The sequence below is a fragment of the Aulostomus chinensis genome, chromosome 9 (assembly GCF_037954235.1).
Source record: "Aulostomus chinensis isolate RoL2024-O1b breed Wild chromosome 9, RoL_Achi_v1.0, whole genome shotgun sequence".
NCBI lineage: Eukaryota > Metazoa > Chordata > Actinopteri > Syngnathiformes > Aulostomidae > Aulostomus > Aulostomus chinensis.
The window spans coordinates 1,508,875-1,536,559 of record NC_141328.1 but is presented as its reverse complement, the minus strand read 5'-3'; the positions used below and the strand labels follow the sequence as shown (position 1 = coordinate 1,536,559).

Below are 27,685 nucleotides of genomic sequence, written 5' to 3'. Positions count from 1 at the left end.
ACCAACGCTGACGAACAGCTCCGGACATTCAGTGCTGATCCAGACTCAAGGGTGGATGCAGGAACTCTAACGGATCAATGATGTGTGCATTGTTTTGCATTAATTTCTCAGGAAATTATTATTAAATTATTATTCTGACGCAGTTTAACAGTGACTGAGTTTCTAAGGAATCACAGGTTTATGAGGATGCGAGAAAAGAGAGGCAGGATGTTGCTTCCATTTTGTAATTTGTGAAAAGTTGAACTGTTGAGCATCAAGTCAAAGTGCTGAGATGCTCAGAGAGAAAACCCAACTCCAAAAGAGGAAGCGTGTTAACTGCAAACACCAGTCCTGCGGGGACGGACGAGCCCTCAGAGGGATAAACACAAAACACCTGTGTGCTTTCACTCACTGCACTCCAAACTGTAATCTTACATATCCTGTTCAAATCCCAGGGATGGAGGTTGAACGGCGAGCACTCACTGCCGCCGCGCAGCGTCCCTCTCCCTCCACACTGTGGTTCCACCCACAGATGCGTTTGAAAGAGACAGAACATTTCTGGAAGTTTTGGCAGGCCGATGGAGAAAAAAAGTAATATTTGTGGATGTAACTCTTCTGCCTAGAGACAGGTTTACAGTCTCGTGCTGGCAGGACGGATTCCTGAAATAAACTTTCCAGGCCCGGGGAGTGAAAACAACTCCCTTTCTTTTGTGAGGGAGACGAGGCTCTGCCCGATATTCATCAGTGGGGATAACCTCTGACCTCGGAATCATATGATGCTGAGTGCTGGAGATCCCGCTGCAGCCAGACAGTCTGTCTGAGACGCCATCGCTCTCTCTCTTCCCCACACTTTCTCTCCTTCTCTTTATCCTCATCTCCCACTTATTCTCTCCCTCGCTCGCTATTTTAGGGACTGTATGAAAATGACTGGACTTTGGCAGCGAGCTGAACCCTGCTTTCATATTTGCCTGGACGCGCCCCTCCCCGGCTCCAAAAACAAAGAAAAACCCCTGTAGAGGCTCCTCTAATGAGGAGCTGCTAATTGTTGGTGCTGGTGAGTGTGAGTGGAGCCTGAAGGCATCGAAATCTGAATTGCTGGCTTTCGGTGACTCATGGATCATCGGGAGCTGCTTGCAGGAATAAAGCTGGATCACTTCAGCCTGCAAGCATTTCAAATATGCTGTTATTTTTTAGTACATTTATTGAACTGACACACTGGCCAATCAGACGGGCTGTTGAGCTCGTGGCCTGGTACGGCCGCTCACACGCCACAGCCATCACACATGACTACTCAAGCATTTATCTTCTTCATCTGGCGAGAGAACGAGAATCTACATAAATCTGGGGCGAGAAAGCAGCAGAAAAGGATCCCCCACAAAAATCCAGACCCTTTCCTGACCCCCACCTCCCCCAAACTTTTTTCTTACAGTGCCTTACTTGCCCCCTTTTGAAATATGACTGACATGCATCCCTCTGTTTTGTAATATCATACCCTTTGTTTTATAAGCTAAGAAAATCCAGCAGAATTGAGAAATGTGGTTTTATTCACCCGGGGCTCGGCAGGCTGAAGCTGAAAGCTTCTCTGTGCTCGCTCCCAAGCTTGTGAGGGGTTTGTGCCATGCAGCTTGCTGGGACTGATGGACGGTGGCACGCTAGGATGCAGCAGGATGCCTCTGAGTGCTGGAGCGGCTCCCAGGAGCGAGGGAGCAGCGCAACCACAATCTCTGGTAAACATCACTACCCACACCGCCGTCCATATCTATTATTTCACTTTCACTAATTTGTGTTTTGCTCCGTTTTTATGCAACTTGTTGAGGCCGCGGCCACAGAGAAGTGTTATTCCATCCCGCCTGCGAAGGCTCTGACAGCAACAACCCCTCCACGCTTGAGTCTTGATCCGTATTCAACTCACTGGAGTCTGAAGTGGAAACCTGAAGCCTGCAGAGCTCAGGAGGCTTTCAACGCTCCACATAAAGAATTGTATTTTCATAGAGTCGATTTTTTGATGACAGTGACTGTGTTAGTTGATGCCTTCGGAAGCGCTGATGAACCTGCCTGCACGGCAGCTTCTGCTGATAGACAAAACACAAACAAATGAAAACATCAAAATTGACATCAAATTGGAAAAAAACTTGCAGAAATGCAGCGAATCCGTCTCTAAATGTCATGAGTGTTTCCCCGGGGAAATGAGGAATGAACCTGCTCTCCTTTTTGCTTTTGAAAGGGATTCTTTTGTGACTGGAGCTCACCCAATGACACGACTGGAGTTGGCGCTCCATCAGCAGTGTTGAGAATGAACTAAGTGGAAATGTTGGTGGTTTATTTCAACACTCTGGTGGCCAAAACAAGCGAATCCAGACGTGTCCGTCACTGTTCAGATTCCCATTAAAGGGTTCATTTATGCTGCTTTCACATGCGAATATAAAAACGTCCACGTCAAGCGATATAACCATCACTGTCCTGTCGCCGTGCTGTCACATACATGTGTCTGGAGTCTGCAATACACCAAGCTACCCCGTGTGAAAGAAGCACTGGGGGGGGGGGGGGGGTATTTTATGGGTTTTCAACACCGAGACTGTTGAATCGGACGGAACATTCCAGAGTAGCAACAGCAAAGGCCTGTTAGCTCGTTTTTGCTTGCATGGCACCCCAGATTAAACCAAGGCACCGTCGATGGTGCGCTAACAATCACAAGCTAACAGGCTACGCGTACGCTAAATCCTGGGCTGTACCATCTGTTGGGAGGCTCCTGTTGCTGGTGGGGGGGGGGGGTCCTGCCCTCTCATCAGGTGTGTGTGTGTGTGTGTGTGTGAGTGAGTGGAAGCGAGGCAGAAGGCTGCATCCACACCTGGAGCACTGAGCTGCAGCTCTGCGTCAGCGGCGTCTCCAAATGCTCCTCACGTGTTGTCAACTTGTTGTTTTTTGCTTGTTTCTTGTGTTTGCGTGTGTACGGGAATCAAAGTGTTTTCACATGTGATAACACATGTATGGAGGCCTTTGTGTGTCTGCAAGGCTCCGCTGCCGGACCCCTGAGACGGCAGCCCGCAGACAGGCGGAGGGCTCTCAGCGCTCCCAGCAATCACCATTAGGTGGGCAATGACAGGCCTTTTCCTCACGCTGCAATGGACTGAAACAGCTGCTGACAAGCCCGTCCCGCTGCAGCCCCGCTCCAGGCTGATTGGGACACTGGTTTTGGCGATCAGGTATTCTCAGGACATACCTCAAGATGAAGACCTGATAGAGGAAAATACCTGAGTAGCTCGCGACTCCATCTGATCTCATCTCACTGAAGGAACTTCTAAATCGTTTCCAGCTGTAGCCAAGTAGCTGCTGCATGCTGGGATCTCAATTTTTAACCTTAACATGATGCAATGGATGTCACAGTTGATTTACTGGAGAGTTTTTATACGAGACATACAGTAATTACAGAGCAGCTCTGGATAAATCTCAGGGTTGGATGCATTCATACTTTCACTAATCCAGACATGGAGCCACTAAACATGTCATTACTTTGTTAAAGAACGATGACATTTACTTGCACTCGGGGCGACGATGTGGTGATTTTCACTCAGCTAACTGCTGGGATCTCGGTCAGGCACTAATCAGGGTTGAAGCGTGTTACACAAATCCACCATAATGAACTTGAGGAATTATAACAACTGTAATTAAATGTTCTTCATCTTTATGGCTCTGCTGTTTAGGGGGAGATACACACTTCCTCCTGATGTATGGTGGCTCATACGAGTCTGTTTGGTAAAAGGGGGCTTGCAGGTTGAAGGCCTGACCCCCCCAACCTCTGCTGACAGGAACAGGAGGCCGAGCCCCACACATACATTTCTGTTCACTTCATAATTTGGCAACTGTAACGTCTGAGGCATTTCACTCAAGTGAGTCATGGTTGGAGAGGCAGCGGGGAGCTGGGCTGCCATGTTCAGAGCGAGCGAGAGCATGAGGCGACTTGTCCGCTGGTGTCGAGGACACGGGAGATGCTCCAGTAATGAGAGCTTTGTCAGATAATGGTATGCACAAGCCCACCTCCTGCTATGTTTCCTCACTCAGCTCCAGAAACAGCAACAAGAACAATGCTGAAACATGTCACGTAGACTCGCGTCTGGAGGAGTGGCTCGCGGGTGTGTCGGCGGTATAATCTGATTACGACGGGGCACACCTTTGTTTGGGGCTGTGACGCGCAGAATCCAGCTCTCAAACTCTGCTGCACCTGATCCTAGTCGAGACTGAGGAAAACGAGGGCAGCGGCCCTGAGTGGGAACGCTGAAGTCAGCTGATGCGAGCAGGAGGCAGGTTGGGCCTCCCGCGATGGGCGGAGGACCTGCTGGGACGGAGCACCGGCACCCGCCGCTACTTACGAACGGGGTCGTTCACCTCCGAATAAAAATCCAGAAGTTATCTACTCATCATTATAAACGATAATGACGGGATTCCATTTTTGGGCGGTGGGGAGGTCGTTGACCTGGATGTTGACCTGCTGGCCACCATCACCGGAGCCGTGCCTCCTTATCACGTCATGTGATGTTTGATTACATGTGAGAAATGTTAGGGTTTGGTTTCAGTCAAAGTTTGAAGTGAAGAAAGTAGGTGATGTCCTTCACATTGCTGCCAGTAGATGGCGCTGTAGGCAGCATCACAATGGTGTTAACAGGCAGAGTAGAAGAAGAAAACCAGGAACTACAACAGGTGGCTCCTAGTTTGGTCTGGAGGAACCTCGCAGCTGGACAGGTTGCAGGTCCTCAGTAGCGAGGAGCCGTGCAGAACAAGATTCATCACGTCAGACGTTGTAAGAACCAGAAGTTTCCATCTAAGGTTTTGTGTATTTAAGTCAAAAACACCTTAAGGGAACATTGGACCTGCTGAACAGGATGAGTGTGTTGGCCTCTGACCTGGGAGGCCCCAACCTGTCACGGGGAGGAGCATCGCTGCGTCTTGGCACCGTGGACCGGCGTGAGCGGCCACACGGCCGGAGCTCTCGGTGCCTGTGGCCTCGGCAGCAGCTGACCGAGCAGCAGCAGCAGCTAACAGCTGCGCTCCGGTCCTGGGACAACTGGCCCTGACGGCATTTCCTCCGTTATTCTCTCACATACTGTGTCTTTATTTCCAGCGCCGGGCTGCTGCGCCGAGTCCCCGCCGTGCCCACCTCGGATAAATGCTGCTTTGTCAAGGGTTTTTCCCCTCGTAGCAGCTGTCCGCAGCCCCTCGGGAGCGCCGCGGCCCCGGCAAGTGCGTGAGAGACAGTTTTCATTATGATGCTGAAAAATATTTTTTCTCAAGAAGCCTCTGAAATGCAACCAATTAAAAGCGGAGGCACCTGCAGGAGCCGATGTGTGTCCACGCGTCGGCTGCCCACCCGGCTGGAGACGCCTCGCTCCCAGTTCCCGCTACTGACGTGACTCACTGATGCTCCTCAGGTTGGACGGATTCACTCAGAGCTGTGAACTTTCCAAGATTGTGCAGCCAACAACACACACACACACACACACACACACACACACACACAGTCACTGCTTCTCTTTATTTCAGAATTTCTGGAGCAAAGTCTGATTTGAAGGGAACACCAGACTGGAGAAGTGGAGAAGCCGCCTCGGTGGAGCAGGAGTCTGAGTGGCTGATTAAATCCACGAAGTTCAGAAGTCCAGCAGGGAGAGTGCCACTAATACGGTCTTGACTATGACCTGGACTGACAGCAGCAGGACGGGAGGAGAGGGAACGGCTCCACACTGCTCAGCCAGCCAGAAAGCCTCCGAGCGGCAGGGCTCACGCAGGTCAAGTGATTTGGCGCCTCGGGTGTATTAAAGCTTTTTACAAGCGACTGAAGGATTTATGTTGCTTCGCCCGTTGGGTCTGTGCTTGTGTAGGAGCTGGCGCTGCGCTGCCGGGCCTCACACCCTCTCAATCAATATGAAAGGGTGATAAAGAACGTTGCCTTTACGGGTGTTTGGCTTCTTGTTCAGTTCTCTAGGAGCCTCGTGAGGCTGGGCCGCAGGCAGCGGCACTGGGACGCGGCTGCAGGCTCGCGGCTCAGACGCTGCACACGGGGTTGATCCTGCTGACGTCCCCGTGCCCGCTGGCCATAGCTGACACCTGTCAATGGTAATTATATAAAAAAACAATATTTCTGTGATATCGATATGTTGCACTGACTGAAAAACACATGTAGGCTTTCTAAGTTAAAAAAGGATTAAAGAAACATCTGGAGAAGCCCATAAATCCGTTTACCACAGTTTCCTCCTCCGCTCCAAGAACGAGACTCCAGCACATCTGAACATCGACCAGCAGACACTGGTTTTTTTTCCCATAATAAATAATCACATCGTGTTTGAATGTTTAATAATCAATGTGAACATTTTTGATATAAACGTCTGAAAGAGGAGCCTCTCTGAGGGTTGGCGTTCGGGCTTCTTGGTGTTCCAGCGTCCCTGAAAGGATTTCTGAACAAAATGTTGTTTAAAAAAAAAAAGGTGTTGAAAACTGCTTTGCATGTGAACTTGAAGGTCTTTCATCTCTGGCATTTTCACAAACTCCAAACTGATAAGTGACGTGACGCGAACACAACATCCAACATGTGGCTCGCCTCGGTCTGCTTCAGCGCTGCGCTTCAACTCTTGTGTTCAGCTGGAGGCGCAGCAGCTCGGAGACCAGGCCTGCAGGAGGACGTGTTTCACCCCACCGATGAACATTTGTCTTTAAAAACAGTCTGAAGACGATGGCAGTCGCAGCCCTGAGAATGAAAACGGCTGTGAGCTCTTGACCCTCATCATTATTATAATTATTAGTCGTCGTAGTCATTATTGCGTTTGTATTAATGGATTGATTTTCCACAGAACTACAAAGTGAGTCTTTATGTGAGTCTGCTACTGAAACGTTGATCATCGTGTCCACTGAAGGTTTCCAGCTGCAAGGACGACGCTGCCCCCTGGCGGCGGATCCGTGGACAGCCGGCGGTGAGACCGGGGGCTTGACTGCTGCCGCCTTCTTCTGCCGCACTCAACTCGGAAACGAGACCAGCAGCTGAAAGTCACCGGGCTGCTCAGAGGAGCGCTGAATGACGCCTGCTCTTGGATGACGTCACACTACTCGGTACTGTAATTAGTCACAGATTTAGAAGCCCCACTGAGGGGCAGCTTTGCTCCCAACTCCACCTTCAGATCTATTTGGGATCAATTCTGCTGTCAATGCCACACACACACACACACACACACACACACACACACACACACTCCTCTACAGCAGCTGACCTGTCAGGTTCCAGATCAGATCAGAACTCCAGGTTGCCCATTTAGCTCCTGGAACCAGCTATGGGGCGCCTGGTTACCATGACAACCCCCACGCTCTGGTCTGCTCTCTGAGGTTCAGCTTCAGCTCAGGACTGGTGAGACGATGAAGGCCCATCAGTCGGCTGCTCCAGGCCTCTTCATCAGACTGAGGATGAGGAGGAGGAGGAGGAGGAGGTGGTGGAGGAGGAGGAGGAGGAGGAGGTGGAGGAGGTGGAGGCGGCAACAGGATGAACTTTCTTCTTCTCCTGACTCTGAAACAGTAGAATCTGCTCTTCTTTGGTCCTGAACCTGCATCAGGGATTCTTTTTGTCCACTGGGGGGCAGCAGAGGCCTGACGCTGACAGGACGATCCTGGTGGAGGTTCATCAGTCGAGGAGCTGGTCCTTGTTCAGGCCCTGGACACTCACCCGGGCTGAGGAGACTTGGCTCCAGCTTTCTATCCAGAGTTGGAAGCTGATGTGATCTCAGCTGGTGGATCCCGAACCTGCTGGTGGCTGATAGGAATTGATCTCCTCGTGTCAGATCCACTCCCAGGGTCAGAGGAGGCCGCCTTCCTCTCTGTGTGGGCGGGACTCACGTGTTACAGTTACAACCAGCGCGTCTCTGCATTTGTAGTTTCAGTGATTTAACCTGTCAGTCACTGCGGTGATCAACCGTTCAGTTTCAGTTAGAAGCTCCCGAAGAAGCCGAGCACACCAACGGCTGCTGCGCTACTTTTCATCGAGTGGTTGAGCTTCGCCAGATGTTCCTCCACTGAGTTGGGGGACATCTGGGTTCAGGTTCTAATCAAAGGTTCCAGCTCCGTGATCCTGCACCCTGGCTTTGACCTTTTGACCTCAGGGATCCTTGGAGGGAGCCGCTCATGTGCAGCAAATGCAAATCTAAAACTATGCGCTAGATGCATTTAGCATTTGCCTCTAAATAACGGGGACATCAGGACCACCCCCTTTGGTGTCCGCTGAGTGTCTGACGTGCCCCGGCGGTTCCTGGTCGGCGAGCAGTGGCGACGATGAGCCTCCTCAGCGAGAACGGTTGCAGCTCAGCAGGGACGCACCAGCCTGCAGGCCCGCCGCCGCCTGGAACCAACTCGATATGTTTTCAGCGAAGTGTAAAACCTTCACGGTTCCTGGGCTGATCTGTCATGACAGGGGTGAAAGGTCGCGCGTGGACAGTATAGCCCATGTAATTAAACCCTCATGCACTGCTGCTGCAGCGGAGAGATGCCGCTCTCCTCCACTGCTGCCATCTTTTCTCCTTCCGAGTGGCGCTGAAGTGTTACTGACTCATCAACTTGTCAAACGGGGACTTTCATTCTCAGACCAGCGATGAGCTGGGACGCCGATGATGGGAAATACATCATCATCTGTGTTGTTAAGTCGCTTCTGTGAGTGTAGTAACTTCATGTACTATACCTGAGACATGAAGTACTGTTACACAGATCTACTGCACATCAGGGTCTGGTTCCAGCCCACCTGTGTGACACGTTTCAGCAACAACACGCCTGACTTCAACATTAATGTATCAGGAAATGAAGACGCCGCCGCGGCTGCTTCTCCAGGACGTGAGCGAGACGTTTCAGGAGTGAAGGGAGAAGATTCCCTCTCTATTGGCCAGCTTGTTCTCTAGCGCCACCTTCATCTGCACGTGATATTTGCACCACAGTAATCTGCTCCTCCCTGCCTATCACCAGGTTCCACCTCCCTTACGGGACAGCCACACACTTCCATGTCCACGAGGGTGCGGGGGCGCGGTGTTCGCCACCCACTGAGAGTTCCTGCGCTGATGAACTCTCGACTGAGGTTTGTGTCAATCCTGGACGGAACCACGTGAGTGTCTGGCTTCGCTCTGTGTGTGTGTGTACAACACGCACTGGTGCAACAAACACACATGCAGAGAGTGAGTGGGGCTCATTCAGGTCTGGAGGACAGAGAGCAGTAAGAGGCTCAAGGCTCCTCCCTGAGAGTTTGTGAAAACATTCCAGCAAAGTGGGAGCAGTCAAAGAATTGGAAAGTCTCGGCGTGGCCTCCTGAAGTCCCTCTCTTCATCCCTCTCACCTCTGCCGCGATCGTTACGCTGCGAAGCTCTCTGGACAGAAGTGGAACCCGTCCAGGAGGGATCACAATGAAGCCGGTGTTAGTCCTCCTCGTCTCCACGGCCTGGACGCTCGCCGCAGCCCAGTACTACTACCAGAGCCTGATGGAATATTTGGAGAACAGATTGTTGGCCATTGAGGTAAAACAAATCCATCTAAATCAAATGAGCAGAGACCGATCCTTCACTGTAGTTTCTGTAAACGTCCGATCGCCTCTCCCCTCCTCTTTGAGTTTAATGTCTTAACTCAAGCAAACCAATTTATGCAATCTCTGCCCAGCTCATCAGCTGCGGAGGCCTGTGGGGGAGATCAGCTGACGCATGCAACATGCAGTTTCTGTCCGACAACATTACGATTTCCTCAGCATTTAAGATGAGGACACGCCAGTAATGAGTACAAGCTCAACCTCTGCTTCTATGGCAACCAACATCCCAAATGAATCTGCATTACGACAAAGTGCCGGAGGGAGGAAATTACCAGGGTTCAGCATTGTTTTTTTTAAGCGGGGGGTTGTTTGAGAGCGAATCCCGCAGGAGGGCGAGCACAGGGAGGGAGGACGCTTGTTGGCTTAAGGTGATTTTGATATGAAATGGGCGAGGATGACATGTCGGCTCTCCTCGGGGAATCATTCCAGCCAAATCATTCTTTTAATGTATTTTGGGGAACACATTTCCAGAGACTCAATTTTCGTTTTCATCTGCGCCGCAGCAACGACAATCTTAAAATGGTTATCAGCATGAAATGAATCGTCTATTTACAGCTGAAGCCTGCGCTCCCTGCAGGCTCCGTCCCTGCACGCGTTGAGACGAACACTCAAATTCATCTGCAAGTTCTCATTGAACTTCCATTTCCATTCGACCACAGGCCCACAGGAGCAGTTGTTACCCGCCTGTCAGTCTGACAGCGCCAGTCACCACCAGGAAGCGTTCCTGTGCTGATGAAGGCTTCCGCTGCAATACGGACGGCAAACCAGCAGACATTCGTCCTCGTAGCTGACAAGAAAATCTTCCAAACTGATTCTTCACCGGAAAACTTTATTTTCACTTCCAAGTCCTCACTGCAGTGTTTTAACAGACCTGTTTTTCCCTCCTGCATTGTGACTCCAGAATGCAGGAAGAGCCAGCCACGTATATTTAGCTTGAAGCTAATGAAGCCTGATGGCTAACAACAGCTAATAAATGTCGGTTTACAAACTCTCCAGGCCGTCTGCTGTTACTAAGGTTGCAATCAACCAAAGAAATTCTTGGTCGACTGAAGCCCTCAAATTTGGACTGAAAATCGACATGAAATGCTGCCACGCTGCAGACGTCTTTGCCGTGGTGGACGAGGACTGACTTGGAATGAAACCATCAAAATTAAGTATACATTCATCAAACCACCAGACGTTGGCCTTCTAGTCCTCTTCAGTCTGTCTGTCTCTAGCGGGTCGGGCGAGTCCAAAATAGCAAAACAAGGGGGTGTTCAAAGATAGATTGTTATCTGTGAAACAGGGGTGCTTTGAAAACACCCCATTAGCACTTGGTACTTTCCTCCTGAGGAAATTAACATGGCAAAAAATCGACCAATCAGAATTTTGGTCGAGCCAGAACGTACGGACTAATAAATCGACCAGTGGACAGGGAGATTACAGCCCCAGGTGTTACCTTCTTAATCCAGCCGGATGGACAGTAATCCAAAACCACTTTCACTGGAGATTAAATCCACCCTCCTAGCTCTGCGTTGTGGTGAACTGGCACCAACCCGGGAGAGTGAGAGGTTTTTAGTCAGTTTAGCTGTCGTTAGCCATCAGTCTCTGTTAGCTTCAAGCTAAATATACGTGGCTGGTTCTTCCTGCATTCTGGAGTCACGGTGCAGGAAGGAAAAACAGGTCATTGCTAGATTAAGACCCTTATTAACGAGTACTTGAAAGAGAAAATACACTTTTTAGGTGAAGTATCTCTTTTAAAACAACGTCTGTCAGCTAAGTGCTAACGTAGCCTGTGGAGAGTAAAGACCTAATTAAGTAGCGGTACATGGTATCAGTAATACTTGTCATGCAGACCGACACTTTCAGAGTGTTTAGAACAACTTCGGTATCACTGATGAGAGGAGATATCCTCTTTTAGCTGTGCAAGAATTTACAGGTTCCAGCAGAGCGGACAGCAAAAATAGACAAACAACAAATGAGTCAACATTAAATATAGATGTAATGGAAAATAAAAATAGGAGCAGAAGGAAGGGGAGTATGGACTCGGATTTACTAGGAAGCAGAGTCCCAGGTGAATATTGTATATTTGGAATTAAGTATTAATGCACTGATGTACATGTAAGAGTCTGATCGACGAGACAGCGACTCAGATACTCAACCCACATCAGCATCAGGTTAACAACATGAGCACGAGCGAGGGGGGGGGGTATAGAGAGGGAGGGAGGGGAAAGGGAGAGAGAGAGAAAGAGGAGAAGAGGGAGGGAGAGAGATATAGAGAGGGAGGGAGGGGGAAGAGAGAGAAATGAAGAAGAGCAAAAGCCAAACATCTGAAAGGCTAACACTTGTTAGCAGCGAGCATGCAGACTGAAGTCACCAGTTGAGGAGCGACAACAGACATAGGTGTGTTGACTTAGGGCGGGGCTTACCGTCCCAGGAGCGTTCAGGCTAAAGACTCACAACCAAACCAGCTTCAGAAAGTTGCAGAGGAAACTGGCGTACTGGCCACTGATGGATATTATTACTGGGTATATTACTACAGGACATATTATTACTGGGTATATTATTACTGGGTATATTACTACAGGACATATTATTACTGGGTATATTATTACTGGGTATATTACTACAGGACATATTATTACTGGGTATATTATTACTGGGTATATTATTACTGGGTATATTACTACAGGACATATTATTACTGGGTATATTATTACTGGGTATATTACTCCAGGACATATTATTACTGGGTATATTATTACTGGGTATATTATTACTGGGTATATTACTACAGGACATATTATTACTGGGTATATTATTACTGGGTATATTATTACTGGGTATATTACTACAGGACATATTATTACTGGGTATATTATTACTGGGTATATTATTACAGGGTATATTACTACAGGACATATTATTACTGGGTATATTATTACTGGGTTTATTATTACTGGGTATATTACTACAGGACATATTATTACAGGGTATATTATTACAGGGTATATTATTACTGGGTATATTATTACAGGGTATATTACTACAGGACATATTATTACAGGGTATATTATTACTGGGTATATTATTACAGGATATATTATTACAGGACATATTATTACTGGGTATATTATTACTGGGTATATTACTACAGGACATATTGTTACTGGGTATATTATTACTGGGTATATTATTACTGGGTATATTATTACTGGGTATATTACTACAGGACATATTATTACTGGGTATATTATTACTGGGTATATTACTACAGGACATATTATTACTGGGTATATTATTACTGGGTATATTACTACAGGACATATTATTACTGGGTATATTATTACTGGGTATATTATTACTGGGTATATTACTACAGGACATATTATTACTGGGTATATTATTACTGGGTATATTACTACAGGACATATTATTACTGGGTATATTATTACTGGGTATATTACTACAGGACATACTATTACTGGGTATATTATTACTGGGTATATTATTACTGGGTATATTATTACAGGGTATATTACTACAGGACATATTATTACTGGGTATATTATTACTGGGTTTATTTTTACTGGGTATATTACTACAGGACATATTATTACAGGGTATATTATTACAGGGTATATTATTACTGGGTATATTATTACAGGGTATATTACTACAGGACATATTATTACAGGGTATATTATTACTGGGTATATTATTACAGGGTATATTACTACAGGACATATTATTACAGGGTATATTATTACTGGGTATATTATGACTGGGTATATTATTACAGGACATATTATTACTGGGTTTATTATTACAGGGTATATTATTACTGGGTATATTATTACAGGACATATTATTACTGGGTATATTATTACAGGGTATATTATTACTGGGTATATTATTACAGGACATATTACTGGGTATATTATTACAGGGTATATTACTACAGGACATATTATTACTGGGTATATTATTACAAGATATATTACTACAGGATATATAATTACTGGGTATATTATTACTGGGTATATTATTACAGGACATGTTATTACTGGGTATATTATTACTGGGTATATTTTACAGGATATATTATTACTGGGTATATTATTACTGGGTATATTATTACAGGGTATATTATTACTGGGTATATTATTACAGGGTACATTACTACAGGACATATTATTACTGGGTATATTATTACAGGGTATATTATTACTGGGTATATTATGACTGGGTATATTATTACAGGACATATTATTACTGGGTTTATTATTACAGGGTATATTATTACTGGGTATATTATTACAGGACATATTATTACTGGGTATATTATTACAGGGTATATTATTACTGGGTATATTATTACAGGACATATTACTGGGTATATTATTACAGGGTATATTACTACAGGACATATTATTACTGGGTATATTATTACAAGATATATTACTACAGGATATATAATTACTGGGTATATTATTACTGGGTATATTATTACAGGACATGTTATTACTGGGTATATTATTACTGGGTATATTTTACAGGATATATTATTACTGGGTATATTATTACTGGGTATATTATTACAGGGTATATTATTACTGGGTATATTATTACAGGGTATATTACTACAGGACATATTATTACTGGGTATATTATTACTGGGTATATTATTACAGGATATATTATTACTGGGTATATTATTACAGGATATATTATTACTGGGTATATTATTACAGGATATATTATTACTGGGTATATTATTACAGGGTATATTATTACTGGGTATATTATTACTGGACATATTATTACTGGGTATATTATTACTGGACATATTATTACTGGGTATATTACTACAGGACATATTATTACAGGGTATATTATTACAGGGTATATTACTACAGGACATATTATTACAGGGTATATTATTACTGGGTATATTATTACTGGGTATATTATTACAGGGTATATTACTACAGGACATATTATTACTGTGTATATTATTACTGGGTATATTATTACAGGACATATTACTGGGTATATTATTACTGGGTATATTATTACAGGGTATATTACTACAGGACATATTATTACTGGGTATATTATTACAGGATATATTACTACAGGGTATATTATTACTGGGTATATTATTACTGGGTATATTATTACAGGACATATTATTACTGGGTATATTATTACAGGGTATATTATTACAGGATATATTATTACTGGGTATATTATTATTGGGTATATTATTACTGGGTATATTATTATTGGGTATATTATTACTGGGTATATTATTACAGGACATATTATTACTGGGTATATTTTTACAGGGTATATTACTACAGGGTATATTATTACTGGGTATATTATTACTGGGTATATTATTACTGGGTATATTATTACAGGGTATATTACTACAGGACATATTATTACTGGGTATATTATTACTGGGTATATTATTACAGGACATATATTATTACTGGGTATATTATTACAGGACATATTATTACTGGGTATATTATTACAGGACATATTATTACAGGGTATATTATTACTGGGTATATTATTACAGGATGTATTATTACTGGGTATGTTATTACAGGGTATATTACTACAGGACATATTATTACAGGGTATATTATTACAGGGTATATTATTGCTGGGTATATTATTACAGGGTATATTACTACAGGACATATTATTACAGGGTATATTATTACTGGGTATATTATTACAGGGTATATTACTACAGGACATATTATTACAGGGTATATTATTACTGGGTATATTATGACTGGGTATATTATTACAGGACATATTATTACTGGGTTTATTATTACAGGGTATATTATTACTGGGTATATTATTACAGGACATATTATTACTGGGTATATTATTACAGGGTATATTATTACTGGGTATATTATTACAGGACATATTACTGGGTATATTATTACAGGGTATATTACTACAGGACATATTATTACTGGGTATATTATTACAAGATATATTACTACAGGATATATAATTACTGGGTATATTATTACTGGGTATATTATTACAGGACATGTTATTACTGGGTATATTATTACTGGGTATATTTTACAGGATATATTATTACTGGGTATATTATTACTGGGTATATTATTACAGGGTATATTATTACTGGGTATATTATTACAGGGTACATTACTACAGGACATATTATTACTGGGTATATTATTACAGGGTATATTATTACTGGGTATATTATGACTGGGTATATTATTACAGGACATATTATTACTGGGTTTATTATTACAGGGTATATTATTACTGGGTATATTATTACAGGACATATTATTACTGGGTATATTATTACAGGGTATATTATTACTGGGTATATTATTACAGGACATATTACTGGGTATATTATTACAGGGTATATTACTACAGGACATATTATTACTGGGTATATTATTACAAGATATATTACTACAGGATATATAATTACTGGGTATATTATTACTGGGTATATTATTACAGGACATGTTATTACTGGGTATATTATTACTGGGTATATTTTACAGGATATATTATTACTGGGTATATTATTACTGGGTATATTATTACAGGGTATATTATTACTGGGTATATTATTACAGGGTATATTACTACAGGACATATTATTACTGGGTATATTATTACTGGGTATATTATTACAGGATATATTATTACTGGGTATATTATTACAGGATATATTATTACTGGGTATATTATTACAGGATATATTATTACTGGGTATATTATTACAGGGTATATTATTACTGGGTATATTATTACTGGACATATTATTACTGGGTATATTATTACTGGACATATTATTACTGGGTATATTACTACAGGACATATTATTACAGGGTATATTATTACAGGGTATATTACTACAGGACATATTATTACAGGGTATATTATTACTGGGTATATTATTACTGGGTATATTATTACAGGGTATATTACTACAGGACATATTATTACTGTGTATATTATTACTGGGTATATTATTACAGGACATATTACTGGGTATATTATTACTGGGTATATTATTACAGGGTATATTACTACAGGACATATTATTACTGGGTATATTATTACAGGATATATTACTACAGGGTATATTATTACTGGGTATATTATTACTGGGTATATTATTACAGGACATATTATTACTGGGTATATTATTACAGGGTATATTATTACAGGATATATTATTACTGGGTATATTATTATTGGGTATATTATTACTGGGTATATTATTATTGGGTATATTATTACTGGGTATATTATTACAGGACATATTATTACTGGGTATATTTTTACAGGGTATATTACTACAGGGTATATTATTACTGGGTATATTATTACTGGGTATATTATTACTGGGTATATTATTACAGGGTATATTACTACAGGACATATTATTACTGGGTATATTATTACTGGGTATATTATTACAGGACATATATTATTACTGGGTATATTATTACAGGACATATTATTACTGGGTATATTATTACAGGACATATTATTACAGGGTATATTATTACTGGGTATATTATTACAGGATGTATTATTACTGGGTATGTTATTACAGGGTATATTACTACAGGACATATTATTACTGGGTATATTATTACAGGATATATTATTACTGGGTATGTTATTACAGGGTATATTACTACAGGACATATTATTTCTGGGTATATTATTACAGGACATATCATGACTGGGTATATTATTACTGGGTATATTATTAGTGGAATGAAACTCCTTTACCTGATATAAGCTGGCATTAGCTTCAGTTACCATCAGTTCAGTTGCATTGCTCCATGTTAGCTTGTTACATGCTAGCTTATGTAAAGTAGAAAAAAAAAATCAACTTGCTTGAAACAATCAAAGTACAAGCAACATGTCACCTGTTAAATGTGAGCAGCTGTTGCTCAGTTTTATCATTTCTTTAATCAAACACCTGAGGGCAGCTCAAGTCAGACAAATTCCACCTGTCTGAAGGATCTTAGCAGGTCAGAGGACCTGAGCAAGATGGCAGCAGCAGACACACATCCGCCAAGCTGAATGTGGCGTCTACGTGTATCTATGTGTGAACAGCGTCTCAGACAGATATTTGATAGTTGTTGAGGTACAACTGTGGCATCAGTGTTCATGAAGCTGCTGAGGGGAGCAAAGCGAGTCTCTCTGGGTGGGGGGTCTGAGTCTGAGTCTGAGCTGCAACGCTTGTCCTGCTCCTATCTTCCAGGACCACATGCATTTGTGGCATGAAGAATCCAATCGCTACCACACAGAGCTGCAGGATTTCCAGAAGCTGGCCGCAGAGACCATGAAGGGGCTGCGGCAGGAGCACAGCTCACTCTTCAAAGACCTGGAAGGAGCTGCAGTCCGAGTGGACAGGGTGGAGCGGGACATGGACTACGTGGAGACCCAGATGTCCCCCCGGGCCTGTGCGAATAAGGCGGATAAGGTGGTGGAGCAGGGAGCCTGGGGCCTGGAGGAGAGCAGAGGAGAGGAGGAGGAGGAGGAGGAGGGCTGGGAGGAGCTGGCTGCGAGTGTCTCTGGTGAGCTGGAAGTACATAAACACTTTAAACTAATCTGCAGGATGAAGGTAATTTTCCTCCTGACGGCTCTGGCAGCGTCACCAGCTATAGCAAAAACAGGACGCATAGATGTCATTTCAGCATAATAACACTAAAGCCCCTCTGTTGCAGAGCTGGAAACTCCTGGAAAACGGGAAACACTTTGCTTTGACTCGGTGGACAGTCAAGTTTTCCAGCAGAAATGTGGCTGATGCATCTCATTTATTTCAGAATGAGTCCCACGAATGCTGCTGGAGCACAAAGTCTCTCTTCATAACCTCTGATCCCTCAGCGCTCCTATAAACAATGCTGGGAATCCACAGCTGCACTGGGAGAGGAGAAACACCCCCAGGCCGAATGCATGAGGAGGTGCCAGATTAGATTTTATGTTATAATATGCTAGGTTCCTGCATCAAGCTGTCTAGAACTGACGGGATCGAGTGTTACAAATGTGCTCGGTTGTGTTGTTACACACCTACATTGTCTCAGACGGTGGTTTCTAACGGAGCTCAAACCAAAGACATAAATGCTATTATTCAAGCTAACGGTGGGGCTCTGCTGCCTGTCGACGGCATCAACGGTGCTGGTGACATCGTGACTCAATTCACCACACGAGGGAGAATTTAGCCCGGAGGTTTCTGCCAGGATGACGGCCAGAAAGATTTTGGGGATTGAACTAAAACAATTGTGACTGAAAACTAAGAAGAGAATGAGTGATGATCAGAACTAGGTCGAAGCATCATTCATAAATTACTGCATCGCCAATGAACTCTGTTCCTTTAATAATATACAATTGACTGAGATCTGTAGCCAAACCAATGCCCGTTCCAACACTTTTTTCAACAGTTTTGTCACTAAAGCAATGACAGATTACAGGAAAAACACACCCACCTGAACTCTAACACATCAAAAACCACAAAAAAACGACCAAACGTTCGTATAAACTTGATCCACGTTGTCACTGTGAAGGTCTGGTGGACTCCACCAGCCCTGAGTGACCCAGTGATCCACGCACTGGGAAGGTGGTTCACATTGGGACTGTTTGGCTGGTATAGCTGAACCGTTAGCTTCTCTGAGGGTCGCAGCTGTGGAAAATCAAACTGTGGCATCCCCTATGGATCAGACTTCCATGGACGGAGGATGGAATGTGCGACCAGATTCCTGCCAAACTTCTCATCAGTGTTTAGCCAAATTTTGGACCCGATGTGAGCCAAGATGTGCCATAGCCCCCCCGAGGAAACTCATGCCAGACTCCTGATCAGTGCGGCAACCCTGGAGAAACCTAGAGGGCTTGCTTAGATTTCCCAGCTTGTCTGCAGAATAGATGAACAGCAGCATGATGCTGGATCTCGGCCAATGGTCACATGGTGTTTACCGTCACACCGACCAACCTGGGTGTCATTACTCCAGTGTCTGACCGGGGGAATTCAGGGTGCTGCAAACAATAAAAGCTACAAGCGTGCCTGGTCTCGACAACTGTGTCTTGAATTTCATGAAACAAATGAGTTGCGCTCAAAGATTTCATTTAGTCTGGAAGTCTATCTGCTCTAATTGCTTCCGAAAGCTGAGAAGCGAATCCACCAGGATGACGTTTCAGTTCCTTCGGCAGCAGTTAGATTCCTCTCGCATAGGAAACACAGTTCATTTCTTTTAATTATTTTCACAAACAAAATCAACCGGTTCCATGTGAATTCTGGAGCGATGTCGGAACAATGAACCGTCACAGATTCCACGGTTGGACCCGGAACTGGCTGATTGTGGTTCTGCGGGGAGGAGGGACAGGAAGCTGGCCTCAGGTCAGTAACGTTACTCTCAGCTCCACACAGACGTCTATTGTGAATGTTCGTGAAGTGACCCAAAACAAACTGGACTGCATTGTAGGGGACCCACTTCCTATTAGGGGGCATGATGCTAATCTCCCTCCTGGACACATCAGCGGAGCCTCCTTTGTTCCTGAGTTTTAGAGAAGCACGCTTTTATTCTTCTGGGATAGAAAGCATCTCGTGTGTGTCGCTCAGCTGCACTCATGTTTCCTCTTATCATAAATCTGTGTGTCCAGTTTCCTCCTGACTGGTTTGAGTTTGCCTTCGAGGGCCCTCGTCCAGTTCCCAAACAGCTCTGTATCACTGCGTGTGTCTATGTAAGTAAACAATGTTTTAAGAGGATCTCCCCAAATTGACCTTTGAATTAAATTGAATTATCGCCTCTCTCACACAGATAAAAACTCTCAGTCCCGATGGTAAATGCCAGGAACATGCTGCACCAGCCACTTTGCACAAGAATACTTCAAAACAGAGTATTATTCATCCGATGGAGGCCGTATCACTTGGTTCCACCTGTATTTGTGATATACAGAATTTCATCCTTTCACTCTCAAGCATTGTCGCCCTTTTTCCCACTGGACAAAAAAAAATAAAACACCAAACATCCGCTAACGGCTTTTGTCTGCACCGGGAACAAGTGAACTCAGCATTGTCTGGCGGGTCAAAGAACCCTGCGGTGGACTGGAGGGTCTACCGGCTCTGAGGGAACACAAACACCGGTGAGAGTAATAATTTGCAGCTTCCAGTGTTTCCAGTCTTGAACCCACATAAGACGAGCAGAAGCAGCACCACTACCAAGATGAAAGCTTTGACCTGGATCCTCCTGGACGGAGAGAACCTGACCTACTGTTACCCTGCTAACAGACCAGGTTCCATACTCACAACATTTTGTTTCAACCTCATTGTTTAAATGAAAATCCTGAACTCAACTATGGAAATAGTCAGTTGTCTATTTTAAGTGGGTTTACTGCAACTGCATACAGTACATAAGCACTCCTGGAGTCAGAACTGCATCATCTGTCCCTGCATAGCAAGCTAGCAAAGCTAACATTTAACAGGTTTAGGAAGCTAGCTAAGCTAACTCTAACACAGGTTTAGGAAGCTAGCTGAGCTAACACTAACGCAGGTTTAGGAGGCTAGCTGAACTAACACTAACGCAGGTTTAGGAGGCTAGCTGAACTAACACTAACGTGGGTTCAGGAAGCTAGCTAAGCTAACTCTAACGCAGGTTAAGGAAGCTAGCTAAGCTAACTCTAACGCAGGTTAAGGAAGCTAGCTAAGCTAACTCTAACGCAGATTAAGGATGCTAGCTCAAAACTCAAGTCCAAAAGTCGTCCTGAGCCTTTTCCTCCATCAGTGTTATTATTGCTCTTTGTGTCCCTGCAGACTGTGTGGAGATCGTGTCCAGAATCAGGTCGGTGAAGATCTTGAAGCGAGTGGGCAGTTCTAAGGGGACGTGGATCAGAGACCCCAGGTCATCTAAGGTCTATCTGTTTAATGGGACCTCAGGAGACACCGTCCACCAGTTTGACTCGGTGAAGGACTTCGCCCGCTCCACACAAGTCACAGCCGGCCGTCACATCAGGCTGCCATTTGACTGGACGGGTGCTGGCAGTGCTGTGTACAATGGATATTTGTACTACATAATGCAAGAAGCTGAGACAGACATGCAGGTGGTCAAGTACAACCTGCTGAGGGGCTCTGTGTCAGATATTACCATGTTCCCAGTGGGAAACCAGGCTCCTGTGTACAGCCTCAACCCAGAGACACTCGCGGACCTGGCAGCAGATGACGAAGGCCTCTGGCTTCTCTACGCCAACAGTGAACCAAACATCAACCTTGCAAAGATGGACCCTGCCACACTCGATATAGAACAAATCTGGGACACGCAGTGCCCCCGGGAGAACGCAGAGGCGGCTTTTGTGGTCTGCGGGACTGTCTATGTTGTTTACAACACCCACCTGGCCAGTCGCTCCAGGGTCCAGTGCATATTTGACGTCAACGACATGGTGATCAGCGAGGAGGCGCCGCTCCTGTACTTCCCCAGGAGGTACGGTGCCCATGCCAGTCTGAAATACAACCCCCAGGAGAAGCAGCTCTACGCCTGGGATGACGGCTACCAAATCATTTACAGACTGACCACAAAGAGGAAGCTCCTGGTTTGACAGCAGCATTTGTACATGTGCCTTTGGAGTGATACTTCAAGAAGTGTTTTGGCCCTTCCAGTTCTCACTCATAAGAGTCTTGAGCTCACAGATTTTTTTTGTTCTGCTTCATGACTCCAGAATGCAGAAAGAGCCAGCTATGTATATTTAGCTTGAAGCTAACGGGGTACAAACTCCCGAGGTCATCGGCCGTCGTGATCCATCTGTTTTCTGACATTTTATTCTACAGCTAGAAATCAAACAGCTTTGGGTCCTAACACTTCTCTGCTCTCCTGATCCAGCGCAACTGTTGGCAGCTGAAGAACCTAAAATCAATACTTAGCTTGAAGCTAATCAATACCAACTACAGACAACAGCAGCACTGTTAAAAAAATGTCCTTTTACAAACTGCCCTTTGTTTTAATCCAGGTTTTCTGCCCTACCGGTGTCGCTGGGTAAAGAAGACGTGATGTGACGTGATGTGCTGACATTTCTGGACAGTTTAGCTGTCGTTAGCTGTCAGCCTCTATTAGCTTTAAGCTAATGATACATGGCTGGCTCTTTCTGCATTCTGGAGTCAGGAAGAAATGATGCAGGAGGGGGAAAAACCATCCTAATGAGCTCAAAACCTCTTCAGTGAGCAGTTGACAGGCAAGATACAGTTTCTGGGTGAAGTATTACTTCAAGAGCCAGCAGACTTTTAATTAATATTTGATATAATCGAGATCAGCCGGATTTGAACAAAATGCATCAGCTCCTCTTTGTTCATGTGGTCTGGCCTGCTACATACCCAGACATCAGAACGAAGCGTGTGACCGGAGGCTGTCCAGGCTTCATGTCCTCTCCCTGTTTAATTTGACGTTTGATGGAGACCAAATCTCATTTCCTGTCTGGCCTCTCTTGCTTGTTAAGCCGCTGGCTGGTTATCTGGTGTGTTTGCCACGAAACGAACAGCACAGAACTCATTTTGAATAAGTCTTTTAATCAAAGAAAGATGAACCATGTCACAGAGCTGATAACACATCACACCCGGTGGGAGGAAAAACAACCGGTCCTGCGTCTGACATGGAGAAAGAAAAGAATGGTGGTGGAAATACTGGAGTTGCTATTTCAGTTGATTACACACCGGGTCACTCGGAGCCTTGACGATGACCAAGAATCTAAAACATAACTATCGACTTTTTTTCTGACCTAAATGCTGATGTCGATCACCAGACCAATTTCTCAAACATTTCTATTATTACAAATACAAAATGCTCAATAAAAAATTGTAAATTCAGTGCTATCATCAGGGATACGAGATCTTTCCAAGAAACATGACAATAGTTAGGCAAAGCGAAAAGGAAACAGTCCAACTGAGGCGACCGAGTTGAGAGGTTGAATCTAAACACACCACACAGTCAGAGAAATACGCCGTGAAACACAAAAAAGAGGAAGAGAGAGTGTGTCGTTGTGCAACCACTGTTTTTAAATTTACATTTAAATAAGATCATGTGAGCAGAACGACATCAGAGGGGATTCACCAGTGTGTGTGTGTGTGTGTGTGTGTGGAGAGGCGCCGATGCTGCGATGGATCACGTCAAGCACGAACGATAAAGCACTGACTCATTCCCACAAACACCGGCCACCAATCCGATGTCGAGTCTTTGTCTCGCCCACCGGTGCCACGCGGCTCGCTTGGCGGACAGAAATGTCTAAAACTGAGCCTGCTGATGTCACAACGCCTGAGTGTCGGAGCGATCCCTGGGCCCGAGTGTCAGTGTCCTCCAGTTTCCTGTGTGTCAGCTGGTTGCTGGACTCCACTGTCACCTGTGACTGTTTCCTGTGTGGCACCCAACGCATCCTGAGCTGACACCACTGACCACGCCTGCCAGTCGCCGCTCCACACAACTTCCTGACAGTGGGAGGAGTTGTTTGTGATCGAAACCGCCGTCACCGTATCGACTCATTCTGACACTGAACAGCAATAAATGGCTTTTCACAGCCGACTCGTCGGTTCGCTGCTCCCTCGAAGGTCTTTTCCTCACACGCCCATGAGGACCGGCGCCAGGTCTGCTGACCCGAGCCTGCTGCGGGAAACCACCATAGCAGCAGAGTACTTTTTATTCAGCCGATATAAGTGTGGACCACCGTGTGAAAAATATCACATCACATTGAAAGGAATCCATTTTGTTTTTTAAAAAAGGAGAGGGAAAAGCGTGTCCTGCAGGAAGTTCCGAGTCACTCGTGTGAACGCGTCGAAACTGAAACCAACAGAAAGAGGAAGACGGCTGACAACTTAAAAAAATCTGCAGAATCGTAGAATTTCAGTTTTTTTCCATCTAAGAACGAAGCTGAATATTTGAAGTTAAAAAGAAAAACAGGATCATGAAAAGTGCTGAGGACTGTTGCTGTTTTTCCAAAGCAAAGACAGAAACAGGAAAACGGTTCCTGCGTTTTTTCATTCTTACAGACACTAAAGTTTGTCAGCAGCTGTTTCTGTAGAACGAGTCGCACCTGGATGATCCGCGTCCGCGTCACGTTAAATGTTAACCCGCAAGGAATCGTGGGATTTTACTATTTCCTTTGCTTTCGTAAAGAATAAACGCTGAGGGACGAGAGAGGATGAAGCTGGCGATCGCGCCTCCGAGATGGCGTCAGCCTGACCGGGCGCGGACGCAGCTCCTCCTGCTGTGACACCACAGCAGCACAGCACTTCCAGCATTTAGGGAGTAACCAAGCTGCTGGAGGGCTGCGAAATCAAGAAAATGTCTGCCGTAGGAGCAAGACACGGTCAGGTCTGTGGAGGCAGGTGACCAGAGGCAGGTAAGATGGTCGGACGGGCGGCGGCGTGGCTCACCGACCCATTCTGAGGCCTCACTGATGTAAATCCTGTCAAGGGATCAAAATAAAGCAACAAGATCCTCACACTCTGGTGCTCAAGGGGGTTTTCTGAGGTCCGGCGTGACTCCGCCGCCCGGCGCAGATGTGATGCGTCTCATTTCCACAAAGGTTTTTATCTTTTTTCAGCGTGAATCCCTTCGTATGTTTGTCTGACCAAACATCAGCCCCTGAACAGATCAGGATTAAACAGGATCTTCTAATCTGGGTTGCGTTCTTTTCCTGATTTCACTTGGATGGATTTTTACTGGGTTTGTTTGACATCTTTGTGACAGGTGATCTGGAGCTTGTGACCCTGATGTAACCGAACCGATCCCCAGGCCTGACGAGCGCCGGATGGCGGAGCCTCTTCTTCTGCAGCTGCTCTGGCTGGACGCTGCACACTAACAGCCACCTGCCTCATGTTCTGCACTTTCAGGGACTGATTCATGTTTTCATGCTCATCCTCCCATCAGTTCACTTGTCAGCTGTGATGGCGCTCGTTGAGAACGTGGAAACAACCGAACTATTCAGGTTCCTTCTCCCCTCAGAACGACCTGGAACCTCTAACAGGCCTTTGATCAGAAGCTAAACGTTCCTTTTTAAGTGAACAAGAGAAAAGTAATCCAGGTTTAAACTCGGGTTCAGGTTCATGTGACTGGGATGTTGGGAGATGAAGCAGAGGAAGCAGCCGCCCTCCTCCCATCACATCAATCCATCCACCACATGTTCCAACAGCTGGATCGCACATCTACACACACGTCTTCACACACAACCCACTAGCGGTGATGTCACTGATGGAGGTGCACGTTTCTAAAAGGGGAAAAAAAACGATTTAACCGATCCAGGACCAACGGGGCTCCACTTCTCTCATGTCAGTTTTTAGATCTTCGCTCTCGAATCTCCTCTAGACGTCCACGAGTGACCAGCCGACGTCCGACATGAAACTGAACATCCACCTAACCCTGCTGGGACAAGAACCAGAGGAGCAGAGCCGAGAGGCTCGGGAGCAAACAAGCAGAGGAACTCAAGTGGACTCTCGTTTCTGTTTAGAGAAACTGAGACTGGAGTTTGTTTCCTGTCTGGATTCTTTCCATTTTAATAACTTGTGCTTTTCCCCGGCAGTTTCATCCTCACTACATGACGACGGAGCCCTGCGGAGAGACCAGGGAGGCCACCAGATGGAACTCCTTCCCTCAGTTTAGCTGTTTTATATTTTCACCGCAGCCACGGGTCGATTAACGGGTCAGTTAACAGTCAGGTCTTCTGACCTCACAGACCTGATTGAGGGCACTGGTTCTCTCTGCTGCAGGGATCCAGGCCCCACTACCAGGGTGGTTCTAGATCTGGGATCCCATCAATGCAGCAGAACCTGCTGAGATCATCCTGATGTTCCTTGATTATATAAAACTGCTAAATAAAAACCTGGTTTCAGCCTCCTTGGGTGATCAGGAACTCAGATGTACGCTCAAGTTGGTGATGAAACAAATCATTGACCTCTGAAATGCATTTTCACAAACAACGGTGCTGGCTGGAGCGGTTCCACGTCTAATATTTCCAAAATGCTACAGTTCTGGATGCCGAAGCAGCACTGAAAGATTACAGTTTTAAAACTGCTTCAAATCCTGTCGCCGAGGTCTCAGCTTCCCCGGCTCAAACTTCCGCTGCTGACACAGGGTGGGTTTTCCTCTGCGGCGCCACGCTGTGCCTTCTGGGAGGACAGAGAAGCTCTCGCCTTCACCCCGACACATCGGAAAGAAACGTCTGCAGAGCTGATGTCCAGCGATGGGCGGCGCCGGCTCAGCCAAACACCCACCGTCCAGATCAGCTCGCCATAAAAGCCAAAAGACTGCGCTTCACACAACTAAAGGACTGACAGTGGTCCTAGATCAGTTCTTGGGGGTGCTCTGGGACTAGACTTGAGGAAGGGAGGTACAGAGAGAGAGAGGGAGAGAGAGAGAGAGACAGTGGGGTTGTGTTTCTCCTCCATCAGACAGACAGGAAGTGGATCAGCAGGAGGGAGGGAACCTCCTCCTGGGCTGCTGGGTCACAGGTGGCTCTGCTCAGGGGCTGGCGGGAGGCCGGGGTGAGGGGCACGAGCCTTGGCTGTCAAAGCTGGCTGTCCTCGCCTTCCACTGCAGGAGACACACACACACACACACACACACACACACACACACACACACACACACACAAAGCAATGATTCATAGGGCATATGCTGCCTTTTGGAATCACTACTATACTAAAATACTTCGGCTGGAAACACGCTGCAGTTTTTCGTCTACCTGTGTCGAGGAGCCTTGGACGTGATGTGTTCTGATCCATGTTGATGACATCATTTTTAACAGTTTAGAAATATTCATGCACCAACGAATTGAGCTTTAAGTTCTCAGTAAATTCACCACTTTACTTGAAACATGAGGATTATTTTTTTCCCTTTTGTGACAGTTTAAAGTAATACTTCCTCCCTAAAGCGTACTTTTCCTTCAAGTACAAGGTGTGCTGAGCTCACTGAGGTGTTTTTCCCTCCTGCATTACTTCTGTAGCTCCAGAATGCAGGAAGTACCAGCCACTTATATATTTAGCTTGAAGCTAACGGAGCCTGACGGCTAACAGCAGCTAAGCTGCCCAAAGACATCTTGCTCCGCACCGACTCTCCAGCTCAC

General features: G+C 45.1%; 2 protein-coding genes across 3 annotated transcripts in view; one reads left to right on the top strand and one right to left on the bottom strand.

The window, feature by feature from the left end:
- Positions 1-9,051: 9,051 nt before the first annotated feature.
- Positions 9,052-23,819, top strand: olfml3a (olfactomedin-like 3a). Its single transcript, XM_086212996.1, has 3 exons — positions 9,052-9,500; positions 17,859-18,174; positions 21,402-23,819. Exons 1-3 carry the CDS (start codon positions 9,390-9,392, stop codon positions 22,178-22,180), a joined length of 1,206 nt encoding a protein of 401 aa, XP_086069122.1. The 5' UTR covers positions 9,052-9,389; the 3' UTR covers positions 22,181-23,819.
- syt6a (synaptotagmin VIa) overlaps positions 23,143-27,685 on the bottom strand; it is a 45,313-nt gene continuing 40,770 nt past the window's right edge. For both annotated transcript variants that reach the window (XM_086212995.1, XM_086212994.1), the window contains exon 7: positions 23,143-27,153. In XM_086212995.1, the coding sequence (XP_086069121.1) occupies positions 27,082-27,153 (72 nt within the window). In that variant the 3' untranslated portion in view covers positions 23,143-27,081. The remainder of the gene's footprint in view (positions 27,154-27,685) is intronic.